Source organism: Chamaea fasciata, unplaced genomic scaffold (genome assembly GCF_029207755.1).
Source record: "Chamaea fasciata isolate MVZ Bird 193981 ecotype frontalis unplaced genomic scaffold, bChaFas1.0.hap1 SCAF_1, whole genome shotgun sequence".
In the NCBI taxonomy this organism is placed as follows: Eukaryota; Metazoa; Chordata; class Aves; order Passeriformes; family Sylviidae; genus Chamaea; species Chamaea fasciata.
In genome coordinates this window covers 111,588,140-111,614,062 of record NW_027094086.1, presented here as the reverse complement: position 1 = coordinate 111,614,062, position 25,923 = coordinate 111,588,140, and the positions used below count along the sequence as shown (strand labels likewise).

The following is a 25,923-nucleotide window of genomic DNA, read 5'->3' as shown; positions in this document are numbered from 1 at the left end:
CTGTACAACACAGAAAAGACCAAAACTGAAAGCAGGCAGAGGTGCCTGAATCTGAAGTGCTTGTTTATTCCTGTGGTCAAAGAAAGTGATTTTTCCATTAAATCACCAATCAGTGGAGCATCGTGCTTGGCTCCTAGTTTCTGTTTAGGCGTGCCTAGGTTATTGAATACTTCATCCAACAGCTAAAGCTTGTAAAAATGTTTTTTAAACCTATTCTGGGAAAATGACACTTTCTTTTTCCAGTCTCTCTTGAGCTAACTTCCATAGATCAAATTGTGTATCACTATATATATATTCAGATGAACTGAAGACTGAACATAAAGTGCTGGACTGGAACTTGTGTAAGCAGCTGTAGCTGTTCACTGTTCATGAAATGGGGAAAAGATTATGAAACCAAGGAAACAGAGTCTTGAAACTTATTATGATAAGAGAAATGAGAATAACTCTATTCATAGAAACCTCTGTTTATAATCATCAGCTACTTAATTTGTCCCTACTCCACCAAGTTATTTTTGAAGTTTGGCTATGGCTTCAACATTTAGACTTGCTTCTCATCCTTGTTAATCTGCATAAATAATGAAGTTTGTGTATAGACATTTAGTTCACTTTTATTGGTAAAGACTGTATCTTCTAATGCATGCTTCTGGTATGTGTGCAATTTACAGGCTGGAAACTACGATGCTTGTTTACAACACCTAAATACCCTTCAAGACATAAACAAAGATGACTACAAAATAACTTTGAATACTGCTGTTGCAGAGTTCTGTAAAAGTAATCAGACTACCACAGACAATTTGAGACAAACCCTTAACCAGCTGAAAAACCAGGTAATGCAACCGTATTGACATGGTACTTGATTTTGAATGAGTGGTGGTGGGATCTTTTAGTGAAGTAGGAGTTAAACTTCTGCCCCTTATCCCATAGATTTAATAAAATAAGAAAGTAACATTACTTTTATACGTCTGAGTCAGTTTAATCTTGTGTTTTTAACTATTGTTGAAATTGGTCTGGGATTATAACAATAGAAGGACCTGCTATGTTCTTTCAGTAGAAAGTTCCTTAACATGGAATAGTTTGTGAAATAATAAAAAAGTGAAAATACTACTTTACTACTCAACTAACAATTTTCTATTCCATTGTATCTTGGTGGGGTTTTTTTTGTTTTGTTTTTGTTTTTGGTTTTTTTTTTTTTTTTTTTTTTTTTGCTGTGTTAATGTGCAAGAACAGTGAAGTTTATTAGGTCAGTAAGTTATAATTTACCTTTAGAGAAATCCTTAGGTTCAGAGGTTTGGTTTTTTTTAAATACCTGGTACTTTAAAGTCATAGGTACTGAAAGCTTAATGAAATGAGTGGGGTTTTTTTCAGGTTCACTCTGTTGTTGAAGAAATGGATGGCTTGGATGATGTTGAGAACAGTATGCTGTACTACAATCAAGCTGTAATCCTGTACCATCTGCGTCAGTACACTGAAGCTATATCTGTTGGGGAGAAGCTGTACCAGTTTATAGAGCCTTTTGGTATGTAGGCAGAAAGAAGGAGCTTGTTCATTCAAGAGCTGCAGAAAGACAATTCAGTCTTTTTCACTATCAGACAAGTGATTTGTAATTTGTCTAATACGATTTTAAGAAAAGAGGTGGGGTTTGGAATGAAACCAAAGTATACGTTTTACTTATATCAAGGACAACAAATGAATTTGGGGGAAGGTGCTTCAAGGAGCTTTAGCAGACAAGTGCTATGAAACTGAAATGGATTTTTTCTACTTGAGAAGGTATTTATGTAAATAGTATGTATTAAGTTAATGTAATTATTTTAAATCTAATGTTTTGAGTCATCATGCAACTTCACAGGTGCATGTCTGCTTTTCAGGACAGTCATTTTTAGATACCTTTTTTAGGTAATGCATTGTTGTATGTATTTATATCTGAATACAAAGTCTGCAACTTTTATGAGCTGAGATACCTTGTGTAGTGGAATTGCTGTACTTGTGTGAAATAATTTCATAATCCTTGTTAAATTTTAGAAGTGAGAAGGCTTGAAGGATGGATGTGTGTGGGTCTCAGTAAATTAAGTAAATGCTACTGTGTTTCTGCTTCAGTTCCTCCCAGTTTTCAATATGCATAATTAGGACTTACTCTGTGTAGTCAGCTAAATAGAGATGTGTTTGTACAGAATCTTTTTGGGTTCTGTGGGATTTTACGTCTGCATATGGCTCTCTGTTTAAATGCTGCATCTTTGGTGCTGATCTGCTTAGGTCAATTCTCAGAACCTGTGAACATGAAATACTAGTTAAGCTGACTTTAGTCTGTGCTTTTCTGCTGATGCCATTTGAATGAACGAGCTTGCTTTTCAGTGTATGTACTTAGCTGTGGGTTAAACATGGCTGCATTATTTTTTTCTTATGTAATATATTGATTTTTCTGATAATGTTGCATAGATGGCGCTTTATAGTAACTTTTTTTTCTATCCATGTTTGGAAGGGTTGGTATTAGAGCTGTAAAACAATTTTTTTCTTCTTTGCTTTCCACAGAAGAGAAGTTTGCCCAGGCTGTGTGCTTCTTGCTTGTAGACTTATACCTGTTAACTTACCAAGCTGAGAAAGCCTTGCACCTGCTCGCTGTTCTGGAAAAAATGATTTCACAGGGCAACAATAACAGCAAGAATGGAAAAAATGAGGTAAGTTTAAAATCATACAAATGCCATTAAATCTTTATCAGAAGTATGCTTTAGCTCAATCCAAAATGAGTATCTTAAAAGACTAAATAAGATAAAATATTTTCTCCTTAGGTGTATAGTAAGTAATTCTACTGAAGGAAGTATTAAAGAGGTGCTCTGAATGTGCATGTCATCCTTCTAGGCAAAAGAATTTTTCTTACCTGCAGAGCAACATAGTGTAACACTAATGTTAGCACAGAATTCAGCTCTTCGTAGGCTGGTGTCGTTTGGGGATTTTTATTGTTAAACTCAAGTTAGTTTCTGGTGAGATAATATTTTGATACTAAATACTCAAAACTATATTCTTCTTAATTCGAATAAATGCTTATTTTTCTTCATGTGAGTTGAATCTGTCAACTGAGTTTAAGAGGTGACCAACAGTAATGCTTCCTTTTTTTGTTTGACAGTCAGGTAATAATACCAATAAAGATTCCTCAAATCAAAAAACTGAAAGCGGAGCTTTAATAGAAGTTGCTAAGTCTAAGATACATCAGGTAAGGGTCTGCATGTTTTTTATACAATAACATCACTTCAAGGGTTTTCTAAATCTGAGTGTCATCTCCTTCAAAACTAGCTCAGGCCAAATTATGCTGCTTTCTCTCTCCTTGTTGTAAAACAAAACAATGAATTTATCTAAGTCTTCCTTTTTGTAAGATCCAGGTACAGGAAAAACTGACCTAACATCCTGCCCACCACCCCCATTTCAGTCCCTGTGTGTTATAATAATTTCTTTACATGGCAGTTCACTGCATTGAATTTGTCTGTTCAACCTCTAACAGTTTAAATCAGCTGAAGTTTTATTTTACTCTACTGTTCTGTTGAAAAATATGTGCAGAATCAGAGTGCTTCTCTATTAGCATTCACTTCCTGGTGTTTTCAGTTTAGTAGGTAAATGTCTGGGATTAAGATATTAGATTATTTTAATTAGTTTGTCATTTTAAGTGCTCATATCTGTGTTTGAATATAGAGCAGCTGTTGGCCATTGAACAAAATGTTCATCTGCTTATTGTAAATACAAATCCTATAAATGTGGTGTTTAAAGTCTGAATAAGATTTCTTTTTTGTGAAGATTTTTTGAATAGCTTTTTGCTACCCGTTTCAAAGATGTATATAGAATATTCTACAGTGAATATCTACATACAGTTTTTCTTGCAAACCGGCAGACACTACTGTGTATTATTTAACAAATTTAATTTTTTAACAGTATAAAGTGAGAGCTTATATCCAAATGAAGTCATTAAAAGCATGCAAAAGAGAGATCAAGTCTGTTATGAATACAGCTGGGAATGTAAGTATTCTTAAGACTGTTTTTCAAATCTAGATGTGTTCTCTATCTTAAAACTGCATTTGCTAATGTTCTTTACAAAAAAAGGTCTTATTGTGGGTGAATGTTTGAAGTAATTCTTTATGCAGTTGGGGTTTATAATCTTTTTGAAAATGTAATTAATGTAGAACTTTTTTATTTGTGCTGTTTTCAGTTGCTAAAAAATGTGCTTTGTGGTGCCAAAATAGCCGTGAAACACTATGTAATAAACGGGTTCAGCATTCTTTATAATTGAAATTAAATAAGTTCTGGTTTACTATAGATGCTATGGATAATGCAAACTTGATGTAATTGATAGTTTAAACCTGTTTACAAAAGATTAATTCTGGGATATGTGGGCATTTTTGGGGTGGTTTTTTTTTGTTTTGTTTTGGGGTTTTGGTGGGGTTTTTTGGGGGGGTTTTTTGTTTGTTTTTTTTTGTGGGTTGTTTTTTTTTTTGTTTTGGTTTTTTTTTTTTTTTTTTTTGGTTTTTGGAGTTTTTTTGGTTGACATTTTTTGGAGGCTTATGTCTTGCTGGAAAACAAGTTTAACAGAAAACCTTCTGGATCATGAGGTTTCAATTGGTAGACCAGGAAGATTGCAGCCTAGGAGGAGCTCTGCAGGGAGGAGGAGTGGGGGGGGGGGAGGCACTGGACAGGTTAGAGATCCTCTGCCCATAGCCATTTCCATTACAAGGTTCTCTAAAGTTCATGACCGTTCTTGAAAGCAAGTTTGTGAAGTGATATAACACTAGCAGTAGAAATCATCAACCAAGAGATAACTAACTGCTGTTTTCCCCTTCACAGTCAGCTCCTTCTCTCTTTCTTAAGAGCAATTTTGAGTATTTGAGAGGCAATTACCGTAAAGCTGTCAAACTTTTAAACAGTGCCAACATTGCTGAACATCCAGGCTTCATGAAAACAGGTAAAATAAAACCCCCTTCATCCTCCAGGTACTTCAATGTCTAGTACAATAGGACTACTTGCTGATATCAATTTTAAGGATATTAATGATTACTTAACAGTGTCAGCCTTGAAGTCATGGGTTTATATGCTGGATGTGTTTCATCTTGCTTCTTGTACTCTTTCACACAGCACTGTGGTGATTTTCATTGAACATTCTTCTACAGAAGGCTGTGATTGCCCATGAAAATGGATTTATGAAGCTGTCTTATATTTGCAAGGCTCATAATTGAGTCTCTTAATCAATAAATGAAACAAAAGGCAATTTGTTAGATCTAGAACTGAGGCCTCTGGCAGTTTTCATGCTTAAAGTTCTCTTTATGATTTAAAAATTTTTGAAAACTTCACTGTCCCATAACTTCTTTGCTTTAGCTTTTTTGCACAGTATAATGTTCACTTGGTAGTCTTCCTAGCCTATGACTAAAATAATGTCTGTTTAATTTGCTAATGGTCTGGTTATTTGGATTTTTAGGATTTTTTTTTTTTTTTGCTTTATTATCCATGTTAACCCTGTAAAACTTTAGTCACCAGCAGGTAAGTGAAAAGCTTAATTTTTTGTACTTTATTATTTAGAAAGAACCTCTCATGGTGTTACCTGAACATATATTTAGGAAGAAGAGTGCATTTCCTGCTTGTATGGTTGGGTTGGCGTAAATATATGTTATATCAGATATAACACTGTCATCCATTAACATCTCACTGAAATACATGTTTAAGAGTGCTATAGTATGGTGACCCATGAGAAAGTTGCTGGAGCATTTCATGGGCTTAGCAACAACTTTCACTTTCTGAAAACGGTCTTTTGTTGTTTTCTCAGGTGAATGCTTAAGGTGTATGTTCTGGAACAATCTTGGCTGCATCCACTTTGCAATGGGAAAGCACAATTTAGGAATTTTTTACTTTAAGAAAGCCTTGCAAGAAAATGATAATGCATGTGCACAGCTGGGAACGGGCAGCTCGGATCCAGGTAAGCAAGAGATTAAAACAGATGGTGGAAGAGGGGTTGGCAAATCTAGGAAATAGAGAACAGAAGGTTTGAGTAATAATCAGCAAAATTCCCCTTCAATCTCTTTGTGGAGGGCAGGGTAAGAGGGGTGAGAATTTTGATGGTAGCCTGATGTAAGAATATAGTTGCTGTTGCCAGAAATACATGATGATGATTAAATATGTTCTTTATTTTTTTGTTTTTCTTGATGTACCGTGGTGCTGGGACAGTTACTTCTCGTTTATAGACTTTGTCCATCAGTTAGGCAAGTATGACCAGAAGGAAGTTTTTGTGACCTCTTTTGCATAGGTTATTTGTCGTCTTGCTGACAATGTGTAGAATCATCAGGGCACGAAGGATGCCTTCTCCATATTCTGGAGGTCTCCTGTTTCCTTGTGGAGGGGGCTCACTCTTTGCCTAGTCCTTCTTTTATCACCAACCTACCTATAGAAGATTTTGTTGTTGCCCTTGATGTCCCTGATCAGATTTAATCCTGTTAAGGCTGATCCCTGGTTGCTCAGTTTCTCTGTATTATTCCCAGGCTGCTGGTCCTTGCTTTACACCCTTTGTAGGCTTTCTTTTTGTATCTGAGTTTGTCCAGGAGGCCTCCTGGCATTGTTTTCTTGACTTCTCTGCTGGGATGCATCACTCCTGAGCTTGAGAGAGGTGATCCTTGAATATTCATCAGCTTTCTTGGGCTCCTCTTCCATTCAGGGCTTTATCACATTGGTATTATACCAATCAGAGCCCTGAAGATGCCAAAGTGTACTTGTCTGAAGTCCAGTATAGTGAGCTTGTTGTGCGTACTTTTTGCTGTCCTAAGAGTCTTCAACTCCACTATTTCATGGGTCCAGCCAGCCCCTCCTTGTTGGTGAGAATGAGTTCCACTATAGGACAATGAGGACAGCCTTATTGGCTCCATCATCATTTGGAGAAGGAATTTAACATAAACACATTCCCGGAATCTCCTGGATTGTTTATGGCTTTCTGTGTTGTCCCAGAGAAGAAGACCAGGGCTTGTGAATGTGAGACCTATCCTATCTGACTATAGAGGGCCTCATCACACAGTCTTCATCATTTCATGATGAAGTTACAATTGTTTTTGTTTCTTCTTTTCTTTAACATATACTCACTATCAGGCATTTTATTGTTTTTCCTGTTTCTCCCCTGGATCTAAGTGCAGCCTTAGGTGTGAAGACAAAAAGTGTTTTAGGCTTGTGAACAGCAAAGTGGTTTTCATCTCAAATCTGTATTCTTTGGAATGTGTGTAGATGTGTATTCTCACAAATCTGGGTTTCAGTATCATTGTGTAACACTTAGCTTATGTGATAAGGAATGTGTGAGGTTAGCCTTTAATGTACTTCAATTTTTATGAAGAATACAATTAATTTGTCTTTGAAATCAGTTTTGGTATTAAGGAAATTTACAGAGGGAGGCTAGTGGATTTTAGCAATGAGAGAGGGGGTTTTGGTAGCTTTGGGGTGTTTCTCACAGCTTCCCTCTTCCTCTTAGAGTGTTGTGCTCTCTTGAGCTGCTCATCCAATATGATGTAATCCTTTTCCGCAGGTAAAAAATTTTCAGGGAGACCCATGTGTACACTACTGACCAACAAACGATATGAGCTGCTGTATAACTGTGGAATTCAGCTCTTGCATATTGGCAGGCCCTTAGCTGCCTTTGAATGCCTGATTGAGGCAGTCCAGGTTTATCACTCAAACCCTCGTCTGTGGCTGAGAATAGCAGAATGCTGCATTGCTGCCAATAAAGGGGTAAGTAGCTTTGGAAAATTCTTCTGAAGAATGGCATGTGGTCACAGAAAGGTAGAACTAATACCTAAAGTTGTGTGTTTTGAAGGCTTGATGTTGTAACACCTCTGTAAATCCAGAATAATTATTTCTTGTGTATATGTATTTTTATGTGTTTAATCAGGAGCTGCAACAGGTGAAGGGAACTCTTTGCATGTGGTCTTTTTTTTCTCTTCATGCGGCCAAAGCTCACTTGAAGTTTCATTGTTTCCTCTCTCATTATCACTAGAGATTAAGCAGAGTGAAACTTTGTAGTGTGGGTAGCCTGGAGGTGACAGAGGCTGAGGAAGCAGAGATCAGCCTTCTCCCTCCTGAAGCTGTTGGGATCACACCTGCTGGGAAACTGAATCTCTAATTGCTAAGTCTTCACCTTCTTCTCCTGGCAAAGTTGGTGGAAACCTGCTGATGGCAGGCATATTGCATGTCCTCTGGGACATCTTGTTTTCAACCTGTTGATCCATGTATGTTTAGGATAAACCCATGTGATAAAATTCAGAGGGCTGAGGACAGGATTGTTTGCACTTAGAAGAAAAAAATGCACCTAAATAATACATCTGTGACTTAAGATGCACTGTACTTGATTCCCTGTAAAACTGTAATTCACCCCTTAAGTGTGGGGGAGTGATGATGTAATCTGTAATTGCATGATCCTATGCAGTTATTTCCACAGTCTGCCCATTTCACTCCTTTACCCAGGATGTGTGGGATGAATTGAACAAATAGCTATATTCACTCTATTTCCCCCCAACCCTGAATTCTCTGTTTTTCCTCTCTGGGTGGCCTCTGTGCCTTTATTTACTGCACACTATCCAAATCCAAAATTAATAACTTTTCCCTTGGGAATTTGAACAGTACTCAATATTTTGGTATCTTTATTTCAGAGAACTTAAGAAAGATACAACTTTATAGCAGAGGTTTGTTTGTATAGTGCTTTTGGAGGCAGAGCACTGAAGATTCAAGAGTGTTGGGTCAAAACTGGACTGACTGTGATTCTGTATGTGCTGCTTATCAGATTGCTGGAGTTTTATAAAGCATGGCAACAGCAGGAAGAACAGCTTTCTTCATACTAATTTTGCAATTTTCTGTATCAATCCTACTGGGCACAAGTCACACATAGATAAAGAAGACACATCTGATCATCTCTAGTGAAAAGCTGAGTATGAGAGTGGATGAGCTTAGGTTTTGTGGCAAAAATCCAGAGCTAGGATTCCATTTACAAGGACGGTGTTTAGCAGTCTGGAAAAGGGAAATACAGATCCTTATGGGGCACTTTCCTATTTACTGCAGACTAGCCAAAGTAGTAAATTATGCCAGGTTCTCCTGAGGCTTTCTTCTTCCACAGTTATGATGTGTGGTGAATTCATGTCAAAAAACCAGCTTGTTGTTCCCTAAATCTGTGAACTTGAAAGAAAAAAAAAAACTTTGGATGCTATTAATATTAAAGGCAAAGAGAAAGTGTCTTTGAATTGTTAGATTTGCAACATGACAAGGGAGGCCTTAAAGTCAATAATATGTTTAATTTGACCTTGTAACTCTATTTGCAGTAATATTCCTTTATATCTAAACATGGATTCGTATTTATGCTCTGAACACCATACAGAAAAGCAATTTCACTGCAGCTGATTTTCACCTGCTTTAGTATTTTAGTTTATAAAATATAAATGGAGGTTGATTTCCTTTTAAACACTTGCATTTCAAACACCTTTTATGAAATATGTGCTTCATATCCAAACTCAGTGTATGTGTTTTTTTAATTTGGCAGTAAATGCTACCATGTCAATATTTTTGCAATAGATTCTGATACATTTTTTGAAAAGTGATGACTATTGAAAGTCCAGATTTAGGAGAAGTTTTTTCTTAAAACTGCAACTCTTCATCACTCACTAAACTTACCGATGAAGTTAAGATGGCTCATGGTAAAATAGCCAAACAATCCCCAGTAAACATGGTGTAGAGATAATTCTTGGGACTGACAATTAGGGTACTTTAAGTTCATTTGACCCCCAGAATGTGTCTGCATACTCAACAATCCATTAAACAAGTTAATTTAATGTATCTTTGCATATGTTGTTGCTCAGCTTTGTGCTCCCCATGGAACAGTTTGGGAGCAGCTTTTCCAAGGAGCGTTTTGAGTGCTGTGTAAGCAGGGAGAGAAGATCGCAAGTGTTACAGTGCCAAGTCTGAATGTTATTTGGCAGATCGAATTATTTCTTTTTAGATATCCTGTCAGTTCTTTTAATATGACTTGGTTCATTGTTCTTTTGCTTTCAAAACAGAGGAGAAACTAGGTCAGTAGGCTATCAGACAAGCTGTCAGAACTAATCTGTGCTTACACTGTGTGCAGTAAAACCCCTCTGCAACACAAAGACAATAGAAGGTTGCCTGATCCTTCATTGTACTTTAGATTTAAAACTGTATCCATTATTCTTATATTTTAGCAGGGTTCAAGGTCTTCTTTCAGCCTTCACTTATTTTGTCAAGCTCTCATTCAATAGCCTTGATATTTAAGCTCTTTTTTTTTTTCCTTTTAGACATCAGAACAAGAGACTAAAGGTCTTCCCAGCAAAAAGGGAATTGTGCAATCAATAGTAGGTCAAGGCTACCACCGTAAGATAGTCCTAGCATCCCAGTCCATACAGAATGTTGTTTATAAGTGAGTATGTTTCCCATGGGTTATTTTATTTTTATAGCTTTGTTAAGGATATATATTTGTTTATCAGAGATTTTAAAACTTTTGTGGAATAACTGTTCCTTCCTGTAGCAAAGAGAGAGGCATGCTAAAATTCTTGGTGAGTCTTAGACAAAATTTTGTGCCTCCTCTGTGATAGCCAGCAGAGGGCTTAACTGTGTGTTTGTTTGTAAGCAAGACGAGCATTATAGCTTAAAATTTATTTATCTGAGCTTTTTATTTTCAGATAGCTAAATCTGTCCTCTTTTTCTCACTTACATAAAAAAATATATTTTTTCAGTAATCCACATTAGAAAAATGCAGGAAGAATCTAGTTGCTCTGCCATAAAACTTCAGAAAGTGAAATCAAGAAATTATGTGGTTGAATCTACTTGGGCATCGTGATGTATTTTCAATATGTAAAAATATCAAGATACTATGTCCTCATAAATTAAATTTGGTGTATTAAAACATTATTTAACATACTTAGGATGATGTTTTCTCTGCACTCAGATATTTCTAGAGCTCTGCTTTCATTTTTGATTTAGTAGGATTGCTACTTATTGGTCAACTTCTGTGTCTCTTTAAGCGATGGGCAGTCCTCAGCAATACCTGTAGCCAGCATGGAGTTTGCAGCAATTTGTCTAAGAAATGCCTTGCTGCTACTGCCAGAAGATCAACAGGAGCCCAAGCAGGAAAATGGAGCTAAAACTAGTAATCAGCTGGGGGGAAATACAGAAAGCACTGAAAGCAGTGAAGCATGCAGGTAAACAGAATTGAATATAAACCTTTCTTTTTGTCCAGAGTAACTCTATACCCACAGTCTGTGTCTGGTTACCTTGTTTGGCCAGCAGAAAAATAGAATATATTTGTAAATTCTCTTAACAGTGCTGGCCTGTTCAAGGAAATTGTTTAACTGCTTGTTGTCTAATTTAAGAATAAAATACTGAGTTGATTCCTCCTGTCCCTAACAACTTTTATTAAATTAGACAGTGAAATTATTTTTTCCCTTGGCCATCTTTTTTTCTGTGCTGCAAATGTTATGTTTTCCCACACCCTCCTGCTGTGCATATTGGTATTTCTCTAATTGTAAGTGAAGTTTCACATGTTACAGTGATTTTGTGTGCACACGTGTGCCATGTATTTGATTCAATATATGTACGAATGTCCGGAGACTCAGTTGTAAACATTCGCCATGATCAGATTTGACATTCATCAGCCCTAGTATGCTTCGTTGTGTTTGCATTAAATTGGGAAACTAGATTTAGAAAGTAAGTAGGAAAGCAGCATGGAGCTATTGCTTAATAAATCATATTTTGCAGAAAAGAATTTAAGAAAAATCTTTTTTGTCAATAAAGTTTCAGAAAAAGTAATTTGTAGACAGTGTATGCTAAAGGAAGGTTTAATTTATTGCATCACCTCATACATTCTGGACTTCCAGAATAAGAGTAACTTTTGATCATAGTCTGCACTTCCATTAAAGACTATTTTCAGGGAAAATACTACAATAATTCATCTGAAAAAAGTGTCTGCAGTAGAACTTGAACCTTAGAGAGTAATGGAAAAACACACTGGTTTTGTCAGACCTGAGTACAGATAAATGTTAAGAAGATAAGATCCATTTGTCACAAGGCAGGATTTACTGCACACATACTGTGTTGTGAGGCACAAGGTGCATCCTCATATTCTGAGATTGTCTTCAGATAGGCTGTGGCTGGGGGTCAGCGGCTGTTACTGTTACAGCAATATTTGAAAGCTGTTCTCTATAATTCTGTTTTTCCAATTACAGTCTCTCTTGTCAAGTGAGCAAATGATTTATAAAAGTCGGAGGGGGGAGGGGATGGTTGTGGGTTTTTTTTATTTTTGCTGGTTGTTTGTTGTAGGTTTTCTTTTCTTTTACTCTTTACTAAGGTTGGAGGTTCTCTGGCAAGTATATATGCAGCTCATTGAGATGAAGCTTTTCTGGTTTAAATGGGACTTCAATTTTAAGCTTTTGGGGTTCACTAAGGGGCAGTGATGAAAACAAATTGGTGGCCCGTACTCAGACAAGACCTCCTTTTTTGTTTTTTATTGGGGTGGTTTTGTGTTTGTTTTTGTAGGAGTGAGGAAAGGAAAACATGCCCTGTATGGGAAGATCCTTTGCTACCTTCTGCTTTCAAAACCAGATGCTTCTTCAGCTGGAAAAAAAGCTAAAGAAAGAACTCCCTCATATCTCCCAGTAGTCATTGCCAATTTCAAAATATCCAACAAAGGAGGCTGTTCTTGAATTTCTATGTCACATTCTGAAAGGTTCTCTAAGGATTTGTTTCTTCTGACAAGGGAACCTCTGTGAGAGAACAGTAAAACATACAAGGCATTTGAAGAAAATCACACTAATTGAACAGGATGGTTTTAAAGCAAAACCCACTAATTGAGCAAGCTGACTCTTAAGACAGATTCTTCTCTTATTCATAAGAAAACAGCAAATACTTTTAGTGGTTAAGTGTATTTTTTAAAACTAATTTTTGGTAAAGGCATGAAGTAGTATTGAGTATGCATTTCCAGCAGTATTGAGTATGGATTTCCTTGGAGTTTTCTGTTGAATGTTTTGAATGTTGGAGTTATTTTACCTATTTGTAATAGACATGAAGCTCAAAAATTAAGTTCTTTTTAAGTGGACAGATTCAGTTTCAATTCTGAATTTTCTTTTAAATCTTTTTCTAGACCTTGGTGTCTCTCTCTGCCAAGGCGCAGCCATTAGCTGTCTCTTCAATTCTCATTCCAGGAGGTTCTTCCAGCTTATTGGAGGGTGAAGTTTCATGCTTCTTAAATAGAATGAATACTCCCCAAATGCTCCCCTCAAAAAACCAAGGTGTAATTTTTAGAAAGTGGAATTTTATTTGTAAAAAGGAGGAAAAAAGGAAAAGAAAAAGGGACATTTTGTAATAAAGGGTAGCTAGAAGTCTAAAGGAAGCAGTAGCACTTTGTGGGTTATCTTTCTAGAATATTTATGTAACTAGTTTTTAAGATGTCTAGAGGGAAAACTAGTTTACTGCTTTTCTTAGAGGCTAAAAGAAGAAAAGCTACAGTAAATGCAGCAAATTCTGTGTCCCTCCAGTTAAAAATGCTTATCCTACACTGAACTTCAAAATTAGCTCAAGGCTGTGAAGAATGGTGTGGGTTGTTTGGTCTGTCAGTCAAATCCTTTCCAGCAAGTGTCCCACTTCTTCCTTCTCAAATAGAACGGTTAGGATGAGAACATGTGCCTCAATCTCTGCATAACTTCAATTCCCTCTCTTTTAGACTGCAGAATTTTTTATGTTCTTTTAAATAGAGTGAATAAATACACTGAGAATTTTTAAACTGCTTATTATAATAATGCACTGGTTTTATTCTAGCAATAAAAGTCATGAAGGGGATAAATTCATTGCAGCTCCTCCTTCTTCGCCTTTGAAGAAACAGGAATTGGAGAATTTAAGGCAAGTAAATAATACAAAATATCCACCATTAAACAAGCCTCTTCCTTAATTGTGATTCTTAGGGTTTTGTGGTTTTTTGTAGGCACCTGCGATGATGAATTGCAGCTGGTAATCTTTTTTTCAAATGTGTGTGCTTTTTTCTTCTGGGCTTTGAATCTGAAACAAATAGAATCCATCCAGAATTACAACTTAGGTAGATCAGTCTGTTTGATCCCAGTACTGTACGTTTGGCCTTACATATTGGGCAAAGCTGGAAATATCAAGTCCCGTAAGGACAAATCTAAAAACCTGAGAATGATTGTTGGCATTGGTGGAAGGGAATGGAAATTACTGTATGTACTTTTTCCCTTGAAAGCCACAATAAGGCTAGTTTGGAATTCAGTCCCCACATTATATGTTTGTTGGATGGGAAAAAAATGAAAGTGGAAAGCAGGATAGCTGCGTTTACCAATGAGAATGGTGTTTGTTTCAGCAGGAATAAATCCACTTTGTGTAAAATAGAAAGCAAAAATGCCTCTCTTCAGGCATTTGACTTTCTCACAATGGAAAAACAGGTAAAATTTCACTGTAGATTTCTTATGCGTTCTCAAAGATCCTTAAACTGCTTGTTCAGGAGTCTGAGTGTTCTCCAGATAGAATAACTCACATGTGTGTAAATAAGTCTCCTGTTATCTGGAGCCTCTTTACTTTTCCCTAACAAGATTACCATTTATTGGCAATGTTAATTATTTCAGGTGGCTTCCAGCCTGTTGACAATCTCTTACTATAAAGCTTGCACCTGTTTAGAAAAAAAGCAATCTGTTTTAAGTTTCCATTATGGACAAAGCATACAGTAATTTCCCACTTGAACTCTTAGGTAAACATTCTGTTTCAGCCTAACCCCAGGTAACCTATGTTTTATAATGACCAGCTTAACCTTTCCTTTGCTCCACTACATGTAGCAAATCTTCTTGTACTCATTCAAAAGCACTTCAGGAGGAATCTGTGAGGCAACTTCGATTATTTATTCTGAAGTGGTACAAGAGTGCGCTACTTGAAATAGAACATGCTGGATTGAAAACAGTGATGTGGGTTGCTTGTGGGTTTTGTGGGTTTTTTCTCCTCCTGGCTGTTGGAAATGTGGCTGCCACATGTCAGAATTACACAGTGTCATTTTCTGATTTCTTTTTTTTTAATACATACACTTATCTTTCACAATCAGCTGTTGTTATCTACTGATAAAATCTGACAACATGCCAGGAAAAACTCAGCAGTTCAGCAAGAAGTGAGCTGCTTCTGGTAAGGAACTTCATATAAGGAAAGAAAAAGCACTGATTTTTAATTTTTTTTTTCCACTACATGCTTTGGTTTAATCTAGAGGACTACACATTCCTAGAAAGTGATTCTGCTGAAACTGTTTCTAAGCTTCTGGAGATGTGAATAGCAACATACATTACACTCAAATAGTAGTCTTGTATATTTATACTGTAAATAGTAAATTCCTGTAGCCTTGCTCACGAAGGAGCTAAGTAAGAAAAGAGAAATTCTTTTTGAGTTGGGGGAAAATTAAGAAAAAAAATTGTGGATGTTGACAAGGATTATCCTAAGGAGTAGGTATCTCTTCAGTTTTTTCTCTGAGTTGAAAAACCTCTCTTGCTTCTAAAACTGGAAAGGGACTGTGAATGCTTTTTTTGGATGATTTTATACAGTTGCACATCCTTTTAAGAGTTCAAAATGCCTGACTTACCTTTGCCCCCAAACCATTTTTAAAAGCTAAAAATGCCATCCAGAAAAGGTTTACATGTCCTGCATATTGATTGATACTTGTGCACGAATTGATTGAGTGGACTGGTCTCATAATTAGCAGCAGTTCAATTGCAAGGTTTTAAAAGCAACAAACGGAAGTCTGAGGACACCAATCATTGCTAAGAATTTATGCATTGGCAGTAGAAACTCCAGCTTTTTCTCAGTTTCTTCTAAACAATTTTCCTTGCTGCTTCTCATCCTTGGACAAGCCAGTTCCTCTGCTCTTTATGTTGCACATTCCACAACCACCTAACATTGTTTGGATACATCAAGTTCTGGTAGACCACAGTGCTACATTTGGAAAATCTTGTGGATTTTATTGTAAAAGTTGAGATGGACAGCCACAGACCTTGTTGTAGTCTTTCTTCTTAGATTGAAGGTCTTTGTGTGAGAACTTTATTTTCCCCCTCAAAGCAGAGAGAGATAAAGGAATAATTTGATCATTTGTTTTCTCCACACTTAGCCAGTTTTGCCTCAGTTATCCATTTAAAGGTTGCAGTGGTCTGTTTGGCCCTGTCATGATACTAGAAGCTTACAGTGATCATCACCCATAGCTGCTTCACTCTCTTCTTCCTCACTCTTAGCCACTGCGTAGTTCTTCCCCATCTCCCTTTTGCTGGTGCTGATTTTCCCCATGGAGTAAGCATAGTCTGTATTCTGTATTTCTTAATATTTTGTATTGTTTGCCTGTGATGAAACATAAAAAGCAGATAGTTTGTATCCATTGTTGGGTTTAGCTATTTGAAATTATTTCAGATTAGTGATGTTCTCTTAAAGGTTTAGAAGCGTCACTTTTGGTGCCTTCGTACTAAGTTTTGAAGAATTGGATTTGCTCTGGCTTGCCGTTTCCCTGAGAAATAAGGCAAGTCAGATGTGGAGTTTGGGTTCCATAAACTTACAGTCTGTGTGGGCTGACAAATCCTGTTGCCTAGACCTACACAAGAGGCTGTTTGACATAATCTGGCAGTTTAAAAAAACATTTTTCTTTTTCCTAGTGCAAAGGCAGTTTTATTTCGGGCGTGCGGAGGCTCGGTGATGCTGGAAGTCTGCCGCGCTCAAAGGCAACCTGTGGAGTTTTGTCAGAATCCTGACCGGGGTGAAAAACTAGTTTGTCTTTTCCCTTGTGGTGCAATTCTTCTGCTCCGCTTGGCTGTCAGCTCTCCTGAGCGTTTGGTTCAGCCAACTCAACAATGGATCCAAGTGCAAGAACACAACTGCAGGGGAGGAAACCTGAATGGCTGTTGCTGAAGGCTTTTGCCAGCTCTTATGTGGCCCAAACAGTGACTAGTGCTTAGAGCAGAGGAGTAGGTTTCATCCTGTTGTGTGATTGGAGCGTGTATTGTGTTTGAATTTACACCTGCAGAAATAAAAATAGGCTTTAAAAAAGTTGTGGGAAGTGTAAGACACATTGATGGGAAGGGCAGTAGCAACCAACTCTGCAGGCCTGGACTTGTGTCCAAGGGTATTTTGCTGGTGACAGCATCTCTGCTGATTTAAAAGCTGTACTTCCTTGAGGCAGACACAAAAAGAGGTTAGTTAGAAGCAGGCTGTTATTACAGAGATTTTGTTTCCCCATTCCATCCCCCTCCCCAGTCACAACCTTTCAAAAATATTTTAGGTTTGGGACTTGAGCTGGGGAAGCTTTCCTCTCCCTCTCTCAAGCTTTTGTATGTGTTCAGATTTGATGTGACATCTGGGCACAGCGGAGAGGAAGTGGGGGGTAGGGGGAAACACTGGAGAAGTTTCTTATCCTGCTTGTGCATAATTAAGGAGCATGCCTCCTGGGAAAGGGGAATAAAGGCACCCCAGGTCCTGCCATGAATGACATGACTTACTGCTGGACCGAAAGTGGGCTTGACAGTTGCCAGAAGGTTGGCGCAATAATAGCCCGCCTACCAGCGGGAGAGCCGACGGCTCTCCTCCCATCGCTCCCGACGTGAGACCCCACTCGGAGCATCCACTTGTCCTCCCTGGAGAAGAACAGAGTCCTGCTCACAGCAGGGTGTCGTGGGCAGAGGCTTGTGCCCTGAGGACAAGGCAGCCTGCACTGAATGATGTTTTACCAAGTGGAAAATATCCCCAAGAACGGTGTTTAGAGAGGGGGGCAGTTATTACCAAGTGTGAAGCTTGGCCTAATGATGGCGTCCTGATGTGGGGTTATTGTTTGAAGATGGAAAATGTGAGTAGTTCAGATTTCATTAAAAGAACTGCTGGAGATTTTCTGGTTTTGGAAAGATAAGCAAGTCTGTGATGGCAACAAAATGCCATGGATCAGTTAGAGTCTTGGCACTGGGTTATAGCCCTCAACTGAACACAAAACTGGAAATGCCAAATTCTCCAGCGTTTTTCTCCCTGTGTGCAGACATGGTACAATAGAAGAGTGAAATACGTTACAGCTTAATTTATAGCTACTGTGTGTCTTACAGCAATCTAGAAATCTGCTACTCTTCTCTACAACAGAAGGTGAGGGCAGAGGAGTACAAATTAGAGTCCAAGGCAAAACCAGTAACAAGAGTGTGAGAAAGGGAAACTGTCCATGAGTAAAATCACACATGGTGAAGTCCATCATGTTGTCTGTTATTTATGATGAAAACTGCAAAATTTTACTGAGCACACCATGGTGATCCTTGGTTTATATTGGTAGGACAATTGAGCCCATAAATAATGAAAACTAACTCTTTTACTTCATAGTTAGATAGGAAGTCATTATTGAAAGTTTGATTTATTTCTTTAACACTAAACAAGAAATAAAATTTAACAGGTGTATTTGGAATCACAGAATTCTCCATTTAACATATTGTCTCTCTCCATTGTCTCTCTCCGCCTCCCTTTTTCTTTTTTTTTTTTTTTTTTTTTTTTTTTTTTTTTTTTTGGTCTGTTTTTATTCCAGGTGCTCGATCCTTGCGTGTAGTGCTTACGTAGCTCTGGCTTTGGGGGATAACCTTATGGCATTGAATCATGCAGACAAACTTCTGCAGCAACCAAAGCTCTCAGGGTCTCTTAAGTAAGTCTGATGGGGACATTTCTTCTTTCTCAGCCCTGTTTTTTCTGGAGAGTTCTGAGTTGAAGCGTCCAATGTCTGCAGTTGCTTGCCAAATCTGTGTCTCATGTAAAGAATTGCTTGGCCTGCTCCTGTTCTTGTTGAAGCCCTGACTAAATGTCCATTGACACACAGGAACATGAATTCCCTCCTTTGTGTACCAATTCCACATAATTTGGAATCAATTACTGCTTTTGTTGCTGTTTCTCCAGCTCTGGGTCCCATGCAGCAGCAGGACCATCAGGTTTCTGTCGTGATTCACTGTGGGGTTGCACATGCTTGGCACAGCACAAGGGGCAGGGATGTGCAGCTGTGGGTAGCCAACATCAGCCCAAACCCACACAGCTGAAAGGTTACTTATGAAACTACAGCCTCAGAGAGAAAGGTTTGCTCAATCACTCAGGGTAACACATTTTGTGTGTGCAGCACTGTCAGTTCACCTGCTACTGCTGCTTATATAGGTTCCATTCTTCAGTTTCTCTTGTTCACCTCTCATCTGGCACTGTATTTTTTTTTTTTGAAGGATATTCAAAGCACATTCTTTTTCTACCCCCCAGTTCTCATACAGCTCTATAAGTTCAAAAAAAGGACACTTCAGTCCTATTCTTCTGACACTGTGCATTTAATGCACAGGATAAAGTATAGCAGAGGTTTTTACAGTAGTAATATTTTTCAAAACAACTAATGTACTTGTGAAAGGCAAGATAACTCGTGCTTATTTTTATATGCTGGCACCATGCTCTAAACTGGTCCATGCCAATTAAATTCTTGAACTCCTGTTCTTCACACTACTGCAGGAGCTCATCCTTTTGCATAGTCATTGTATTAGCTAATCTCTGAGGAGTTTGCAAGGTAACCCATAATTTTGTGTTACTGTTATGTAATGAAGGAAATAACAGGTCTTTTGCAAAGACAAAGAGGTGTGTATCTTGGTCCCAGGAAAAGAGGTGCTTTACATTTATTGAATGTAAAATAATGTTAACACTTTAAACTGTAGTTAATATCCATATTCTGGGGTGGCTTTTCTTAATTCTCTGAATAAAGCCTCACCAAGGTACTTTCTCTGTAGAATGGCAACTCCTGTGCATGGATGAATTGTCATTATTCAGGTGTGGATTTTTTTATAACTTTGGTGCCTAAAAGCAGTAAATAGTAGAACTGAGTATTATGACAATGCCTTATGAGCAAGTTAACTTCCATGCAAGTGTTCCCAGTAATAGTTCCCACGTGCTCACATTAAAGACTGCATTGTTTGTCTCACATAACAAACTGTGGGGATTGCTGTGCTGACATTTGTACCCTGACCCTTTGCTGTTGTAGGTTTCTTGGGCATTTGTATGCAGCAGAAGCTCTCATCTCTCTAGACAGAATATCTGATGCCATCACTCACTTGAACCCTGAGAATGTCACTGATGTTTCCCTTGGGATCTCTTCAAATGAGCAGGATCAAGGTTAATGCATCCACACTTCATTGTAACTGGTTATGCTTTCAACTGCCTTCCTGCTGTAACTTTGTAACACAAATATAATGAAGATTAAGATGTCTTGTTTTAAGACCTGTAGGTTATTGCAGATGGGGGAGGGTGTTGTTTGTGTTTTTATTTCCCTGGCTTCAGTTCCTACTTTGCATTTGGTGTGTCTTTTCCTTGTTTGTCATTCCTATGAGGTGGTTAATTCTGTAGCATTAATAGGACTGTATATTTTAATATTCTGACTTGTTTGAAGGTAACTTTTGAAAGCTGCTTTTGTTAAATGTGCTATTATAGTTTAGTGTTTATACCATCTCTTCCAGCTTTTTGGTCTTTAAACCAGGCTTTGTCATACCACCAGAGTCTACTTTAGTGAGATACAGGAGTGGGGAGAACTTAGTTAATCTGTATCTTAGTCTTTTTGTTGGGAATGTGTATTCTCTTAAGAGAAAAGTACTTCAGAACCATCTGTACAGTGAAGTCTACAGCAGCTCTGATTCCAGTGACGTGCCTGCAGTTTAAACTTCACTGTACTCATCTGCAAATCTAAAAGCACAACACCAAAGAGAGGAAGTCTTAAATGATGTAAACACTTGAGCAAACTGATCAATGTTTTCCCTCTTTAATGTCAGACTGTGAAGAAAGCAGAAAATTTGTATCTTTGTATTATTTTTGTAATAACCTTTAAAAAATAGGTCACAGAACATGATGGGTTTGTGTTTGTTTTTTCTTTGCAGGGTCTGACAAAGGAGAGAATGAGGCAATGGAATCTTGTAAGTACCAGCCACTGAATTCAGCAGAGTGCAAGAACTTACTTGGTCAGTTGGAATGAAAGCGTTAAAAAAAAAAAATATTTTTTTTTCGTTGCAGCTGGCAAGCAGACACCACAGTGTTACCCCAGTTCTGTCACATCTGCACGAACAATGATGTTATTTAACCTTGGAAGTGCTTACTGCTTGAGGAGTGAATATGACAAAGCTCGAAAGTGTCTTCATCAGGTATGAAAAACAAATCTCAAGGCAGCTTTAGGGACAAATGTAGTTCCTTCAAAGTGCCATTCAGGTCACAGCTAATTCTGGTGATTTTACAGCCCAGGCCTATTTGCAGACCCTGCTGAGATGGTGACTTTCTTTTGTCTTTATGAACAAAATAAAGACATTTGTCTTTATGTCTTTTCTCTATTAGAAACAAAATGAATTCCAAATGTCTCACTCGTAAAAAGTTCAGTACCACTATAGGCAACACTTTATTCTCCTTAGGTCATATCAGAACAGTGGAAGATGGCTGGGAAGCCTTTTCACGTTTTCTAAGTTTACTTTTTTGTTTGGGGTTTTGTGTGGTCTTTTTAATGTTCTAGTAGTAATTGTTAGAATTCAGAGAAGGTTTTTGCCCTAGTCATTTAATAACTCACCATCAGAACTATTATCTTTAGGGCTGTGAGGACAAACTGTATTTCTGCTGGAGATATGCCCTTTGTGTGCCTCTTGTGCCAAGGATTCTCAAGTACTGCTTTTGAAATGCTGTCTCCACTTAGCCTGTGTCACATCACTTGGTCTTGCTCATGGCTGGGACCCATCTCTTTCAGTCATGATGTTTCTCTTTTTGCAGCCACTCTTGTCTGTCAGGAAGACTGCTTGGATGCATTGTTGAGCCACAAACTTAAACAGCAGCTTCCAAATTACTTCACAGTAGTTGTGTATGTGAACAGATTCAAATCCTATGAGGTTCTCAGCTACTTAAGGCAGCTGTCTGGCTCTTTCTGCTCCTGAGGCTTCTTATGATGGGACAGGTGTCTGTGCTTGGGCTCTGTAACACCTGTGTAAAGCCCAAAGGAGTGCAGGGCCAAATATGGATTTAAAATAGACTGGGGTTCTGCATCTACAATAAATTAATTCACTTAATAGCTGAAATATGGTTGTATATGGAAAGCTAATGAACAATCCCTGTTAACTTTGTATTCTGAACTTTGGAGCAGTGGAGGTTACCTTCTTCACCTGTCACCTCACCAGGAAACCATGCTAGGCTGGCCCAAGAAATTCAGCTCCATATGAACATAAGCACACAGCAGATGGTCCTGCTAATTAGTGTGAAACAATCCTGCTATGTTGATAATCTTGCAGTCTCTCCTTGCATGCTTAAATCTGATGGAGTGTATGAGTTTGAAAAAATCTGGTCTTAGTTGCTGAATTGTTGTTTAGTTTTGTTACCTAAGATGGTGGTAGCAATCTTGTCAAGGGGCACTTTCTTTGTGCTGGATCTTTCTCTTAAGCACTTTTTCTCTCCACCCTCTTCTTCTTCAATAAGGCTGCTTCACTGATCCACCCCAAAGAGATCCCTCCTGAGGCCATCCTGCTGGCTGTGTATCTTGAATTGCAGAATGGTAAGTTGGAAGATGTTCCATCAGCCTAAGTTTGGGATACAAAGGGAGGAGGGCTGTAGTCATTATTCCTACTCTATATAGAGTTGTGCCATTATTTTGAATGATACCTTTTAAGCCCTGCCTCCATTTTACACTGCTGTGGATCCATGTATGTGCATCTTCACTTCCACAGTTTATTGCCATCCTGTTCTTCCACTGCAGACCTCCTAAACATTCATTTCCTGAGCTGAAATTTTCTATCTTGGTGCAGAAGTCAGCAGTCTTGGATAGGTTCAGTAAAACCCTTGATGAGGTTTATACTAGAAAGAGGGTTTGAAAAGTTTTCTCCATTAAAAGGAAACCACAATCCAGGTTTCCCAAAGTGGCTGTGTCAAGGCCTGTGTAGCAAGTATGGCAGCAAAGCTTTTAATACTGATAACTCTCTCTTCCACAATGCTTTCTTTTGAAGATTCACTTCGTTTGTATGAGGGGAAAGCTGTACATAATGGGAAACTGGAAAGGTTGCACTTGAATTCTGCAGTGTGAGCAGACTGGTGCAGCTGCTGCTTGAAGCTGTCATGGTTGCAGACCTGTGCCCCTTGGGGGGCACTTCATATCCAAGTGTTGTGAAATGTTCTGTGTGCCTGTTCCCCTTCAGTGATGCTGCATTGCAGGCACGCAGAGGATTTGAGCATTTGCATTTGAAATTGAGACTTCGGCGAAGCTTTTCTTACAAAGATGCTTCTAAATTGGAATTTTGGAAACCTTTTTTTCTGCACCAAAGATGTACAGAGTAGAGTAGAAAGTGGGATTTACATCTCTCACCTTTTTCTAAGTCTGTAACTAAAAGAGGCTAAAGACATTTTTTTTCTATAAATGACAAATGATGCATCTCTTCTGAAACTAAAGCTTCAGGGAAAGAAAAGTATGAGGGAGAAATACCCTCCTCAGAACTCATTGTCTTTTCTCCTGTTACAAGTTTAATTTTTAACAAAGAGTAAGTTTTCCATGTATATTGGTGGTTATGTGATGGACCATAGATACAGTTGAAAATCAGATTTCTTCTTTTACAAACATGCTTTATCCCCTTGGCATTCACATTACTGTCTGCACTGTCACAGTGTGAGGGCATTTTGTGTGAGGTCTAGCACCTCACTGTCCACCTGGGAGACAGAAGAGGTGACCTTTGGGAAATTAGAAGGTGCTTTGGCATCTTCGAGCTCTGAGGTAAAAGCTTGATGTTTTCAGCTAAGAATAGGTGGACTCAATCAAAACTATTTTTTTTTTTCAAATTTCCTGTTGTCTACTGCTCTTCCTATCCATGCCAGCATTTCACTGGAGAGGAAGGACTGCTGGCCTGGGCCCAGGGCTGGCTCATCAGCTCTGTCCCTGAACAGTAATTCATATGTCATAAAATGGTATTTTGGGTTTTTGAATTGAAACTTGTCTTGTAGGTAATACGCAGCTGGCACTGCAGATCATCAAGAGGAACCAGCTGCTCCCTTCTGTGAAAACACTCTCTGACATGCGGAAAAAGCCTGTTTTCCAGCCAGTCCACTCAATCCAGCCCATCCAGATGCCAGCTTTCACCACTGTTCAAAGGAAGTGAGGGTTGTGCTTTAACCTGCTGCTGCCCTGATCATGGGGGTTTGAATTTTTGTATATTTTTTTAACCTAGGACACCTGAATACCCCAATTGCTGGAGTGTGTTTGTTTATGTAAATTTTTAATAAAAGATATAAACCAAAAGATTTGCTCTGTGAAGGTTATTTCATGAATGATGGGAGGTTGGTACCTGCTTTGAATGGGAGTAGCAGTTTTATTTACAGAAAAAAAAAAAAAAAGTTATCCAAGTGTGTAATTCAGCTCTTTTCAAAGAGAATAGGGGGGGAGAGCTGTGAGTGGAGAGAACCATTTACCAGGACTAAAGTCCTGCAGAAAGAGCAGTGGAGCTGTTGTGTTGGCTGCTGTTTTGACACGAGCCATGCTCTTCCTCAATGAAGAGGGAACCTGTTTCTGTTGGCTTTTTCTTGTGGGGTTGTTTGTTTACCTCTGGCTGGTTTTCCTTTGCCCAACGGAAGGGTGTAGTGGTGCAGGCACAAAGGAAGCATGGGCCTGGCTATAAGAAAAAGGTTGGGTTTGGAGTGGGTTGTTATAGGTTGGTTTTGGGTTTGGTGGTTTTGGTTTGTTTGGTTTTTTTTTGGGGGGGGGGAACAGGGGATTGGGGGGTGTGGGGTTTTTGGGGTGTTTTTTTGGTTGGTTTGGGGGGGGGTTGTGGCAGTTTTTTAATCTAGTTTCCCGTGTAGAGGAATACCTCTGTCCTTAAAAAAAAATCTGTCTTTTACTCAAAGGAAGATGGCAGCATAACCAAGGACCCTGTGGTTATTTACTGTGAGCAGAGAAGGGGAGGAGCCATCCTGCCTTGAGACCTGATGCAGGCATAAGATAATTGGAGCCCAGCACTCCTCTCACAGTCCCTCCGGGGCTGTTTTGTGCCATTTCAGCTATCCTGATAATCTCCAGGGTAGAGCTGAGCTACCACCTTATCTCCCTGTGCTGCTGGCACTGTACTTTGCCTCCAGCCAGCACCAAGAAGGTCACTTCTCCAAGCAGCACCTCGGATTCGGGGCCTGCCGCTTCTGCTCTCAGTAACGTGAGTGAGAGGGAATGCTGATGTGTCCAGGAGAGGAAGGCAGCAGGAGAGCCCCGGGTTTGTATCCATCATCTTGAAGAAACCAGCTGACAGCAAGTGTTAAACAATGTGCAAGTTGTGGAGTGAGCACAGGTGTGTCTCCAGCAGAAAGCAGGACAGCAACCTTGAGACCTGCTACTCTCTCTCGTGTCAGATACCTGCCTGCCCTCCTTTTCAAACCTTCCAGAATACAACCCAGTAGCTGCCTTTTTCAGTAACTTTTTTATCATTGCAAGAGCTGCAATGCACTCTTGTCCTCAGGTAGGGGCAGACAGTTTAGAAACACTAGGAATAAAAGAAGTATGAGGAAAAAGTGATCACCTTTCTGAAAGAAGGAAGAAAGGGAGCTGATCCATCCTTTAGGTCAGAGTAGATTGACTGACTAAATACAAAAAGGTTCAAGATGCTCCCTGTGTGGTCCCGGGCCCTGAATAGAGAAGATTCTTCCCCACCCCCCCAGGAATGCGGGGCATTCACATGCAAAAGATGCTCTGGCCGTGCCCGGGCTCGGTGAAGGATGCAGTTGTTTCCCAGATAAGGCACATCTTATCGCAGCCGCGTGTGCACGTGAGCCGCAGCCTTCGGCCCCAGCTCTCCCTGCTCCTGTGCCCTGAGGCGGCTCAGCCCCCACGGCAGCATGGATGAGTGGGATGAAGGCTTTCAGCCCTCATCGTTTACTGATAAC

The 25,923-nt window shown here is 38.9% G+C and overlaps 1 protein-coding gene across 3 annotated transcripts in view; it reads left to right on the top strand.

Moving 5' to 3' along the window:
• The window catches only part of CNOT10 (CCR4-NOT transcription complex subunit 10), a 45,908-nt gene extending 21,594 nt beyond the window's left edge, over positions 1–24,314 (top strand). For all 3 annotated transcript variants that reach the window (XM_066193911.1, XM_066193907.1, XM_066193919.1), the window contains 17 exons: positions 666–827; positions 1,366–1,516; positions 2,527–2,672; positions 3,119–3,205; positions 3,916–3,999; positions 4,822–4,939; positions 5,795–5,944; positions 7,529–7,731; positions 10,299–10,420; positions 11,025–11,201; positions 13,813–13,893; positions 18,569–18,682; positions 20,039–20,169; positions 20,925–20,960; positions 21,058–21,185; positions 22,492–22,567; positions 24,001–24,314. In XM_066193911.1, the coding sequence (XP_066050008.1) occupies positions 666–827; positions 1,366–1,516; positions 2,527–2,672; positions 3,119–3,205; positions 3,916–3,999; positions 4,822–4,939; positions 5,795–5,944; positions 7,529–7,731; positions 10,299–10,420; positions 11,025–11,201; positions 13,813–13,893; positions 18,569–18,682; positions 20,039–20,169; positions 20,925–20,960; positions 21,058–21,185; positions 22,492–22,567; positions 24,001–24,155 (2,121 nt within the window). In that variant the 3' untranslated portion in view covers positions 24,156–24,314. The remainder of the gene's footprint in view (positions 1–665; positions 828–1,365; positions 1,517–2,526; positions 2,673–3,118; positions 3,206–3,915; positions 4,000–4,821; positions 4,940–5,794; positions 5,945–7,528; positions 7,732–10,298; positions 10,421–11,024; positions 11,202–13,812; positions 13,894–18,568; positions 18,683–20,038; positions 20,170–20,924; positions 20,961–21,057; positions 21,186–22,491; positions 22,568–24,000) is intronic.
• Positions 24,315–25,923: the final 1,609 nt, after the last annotated feature.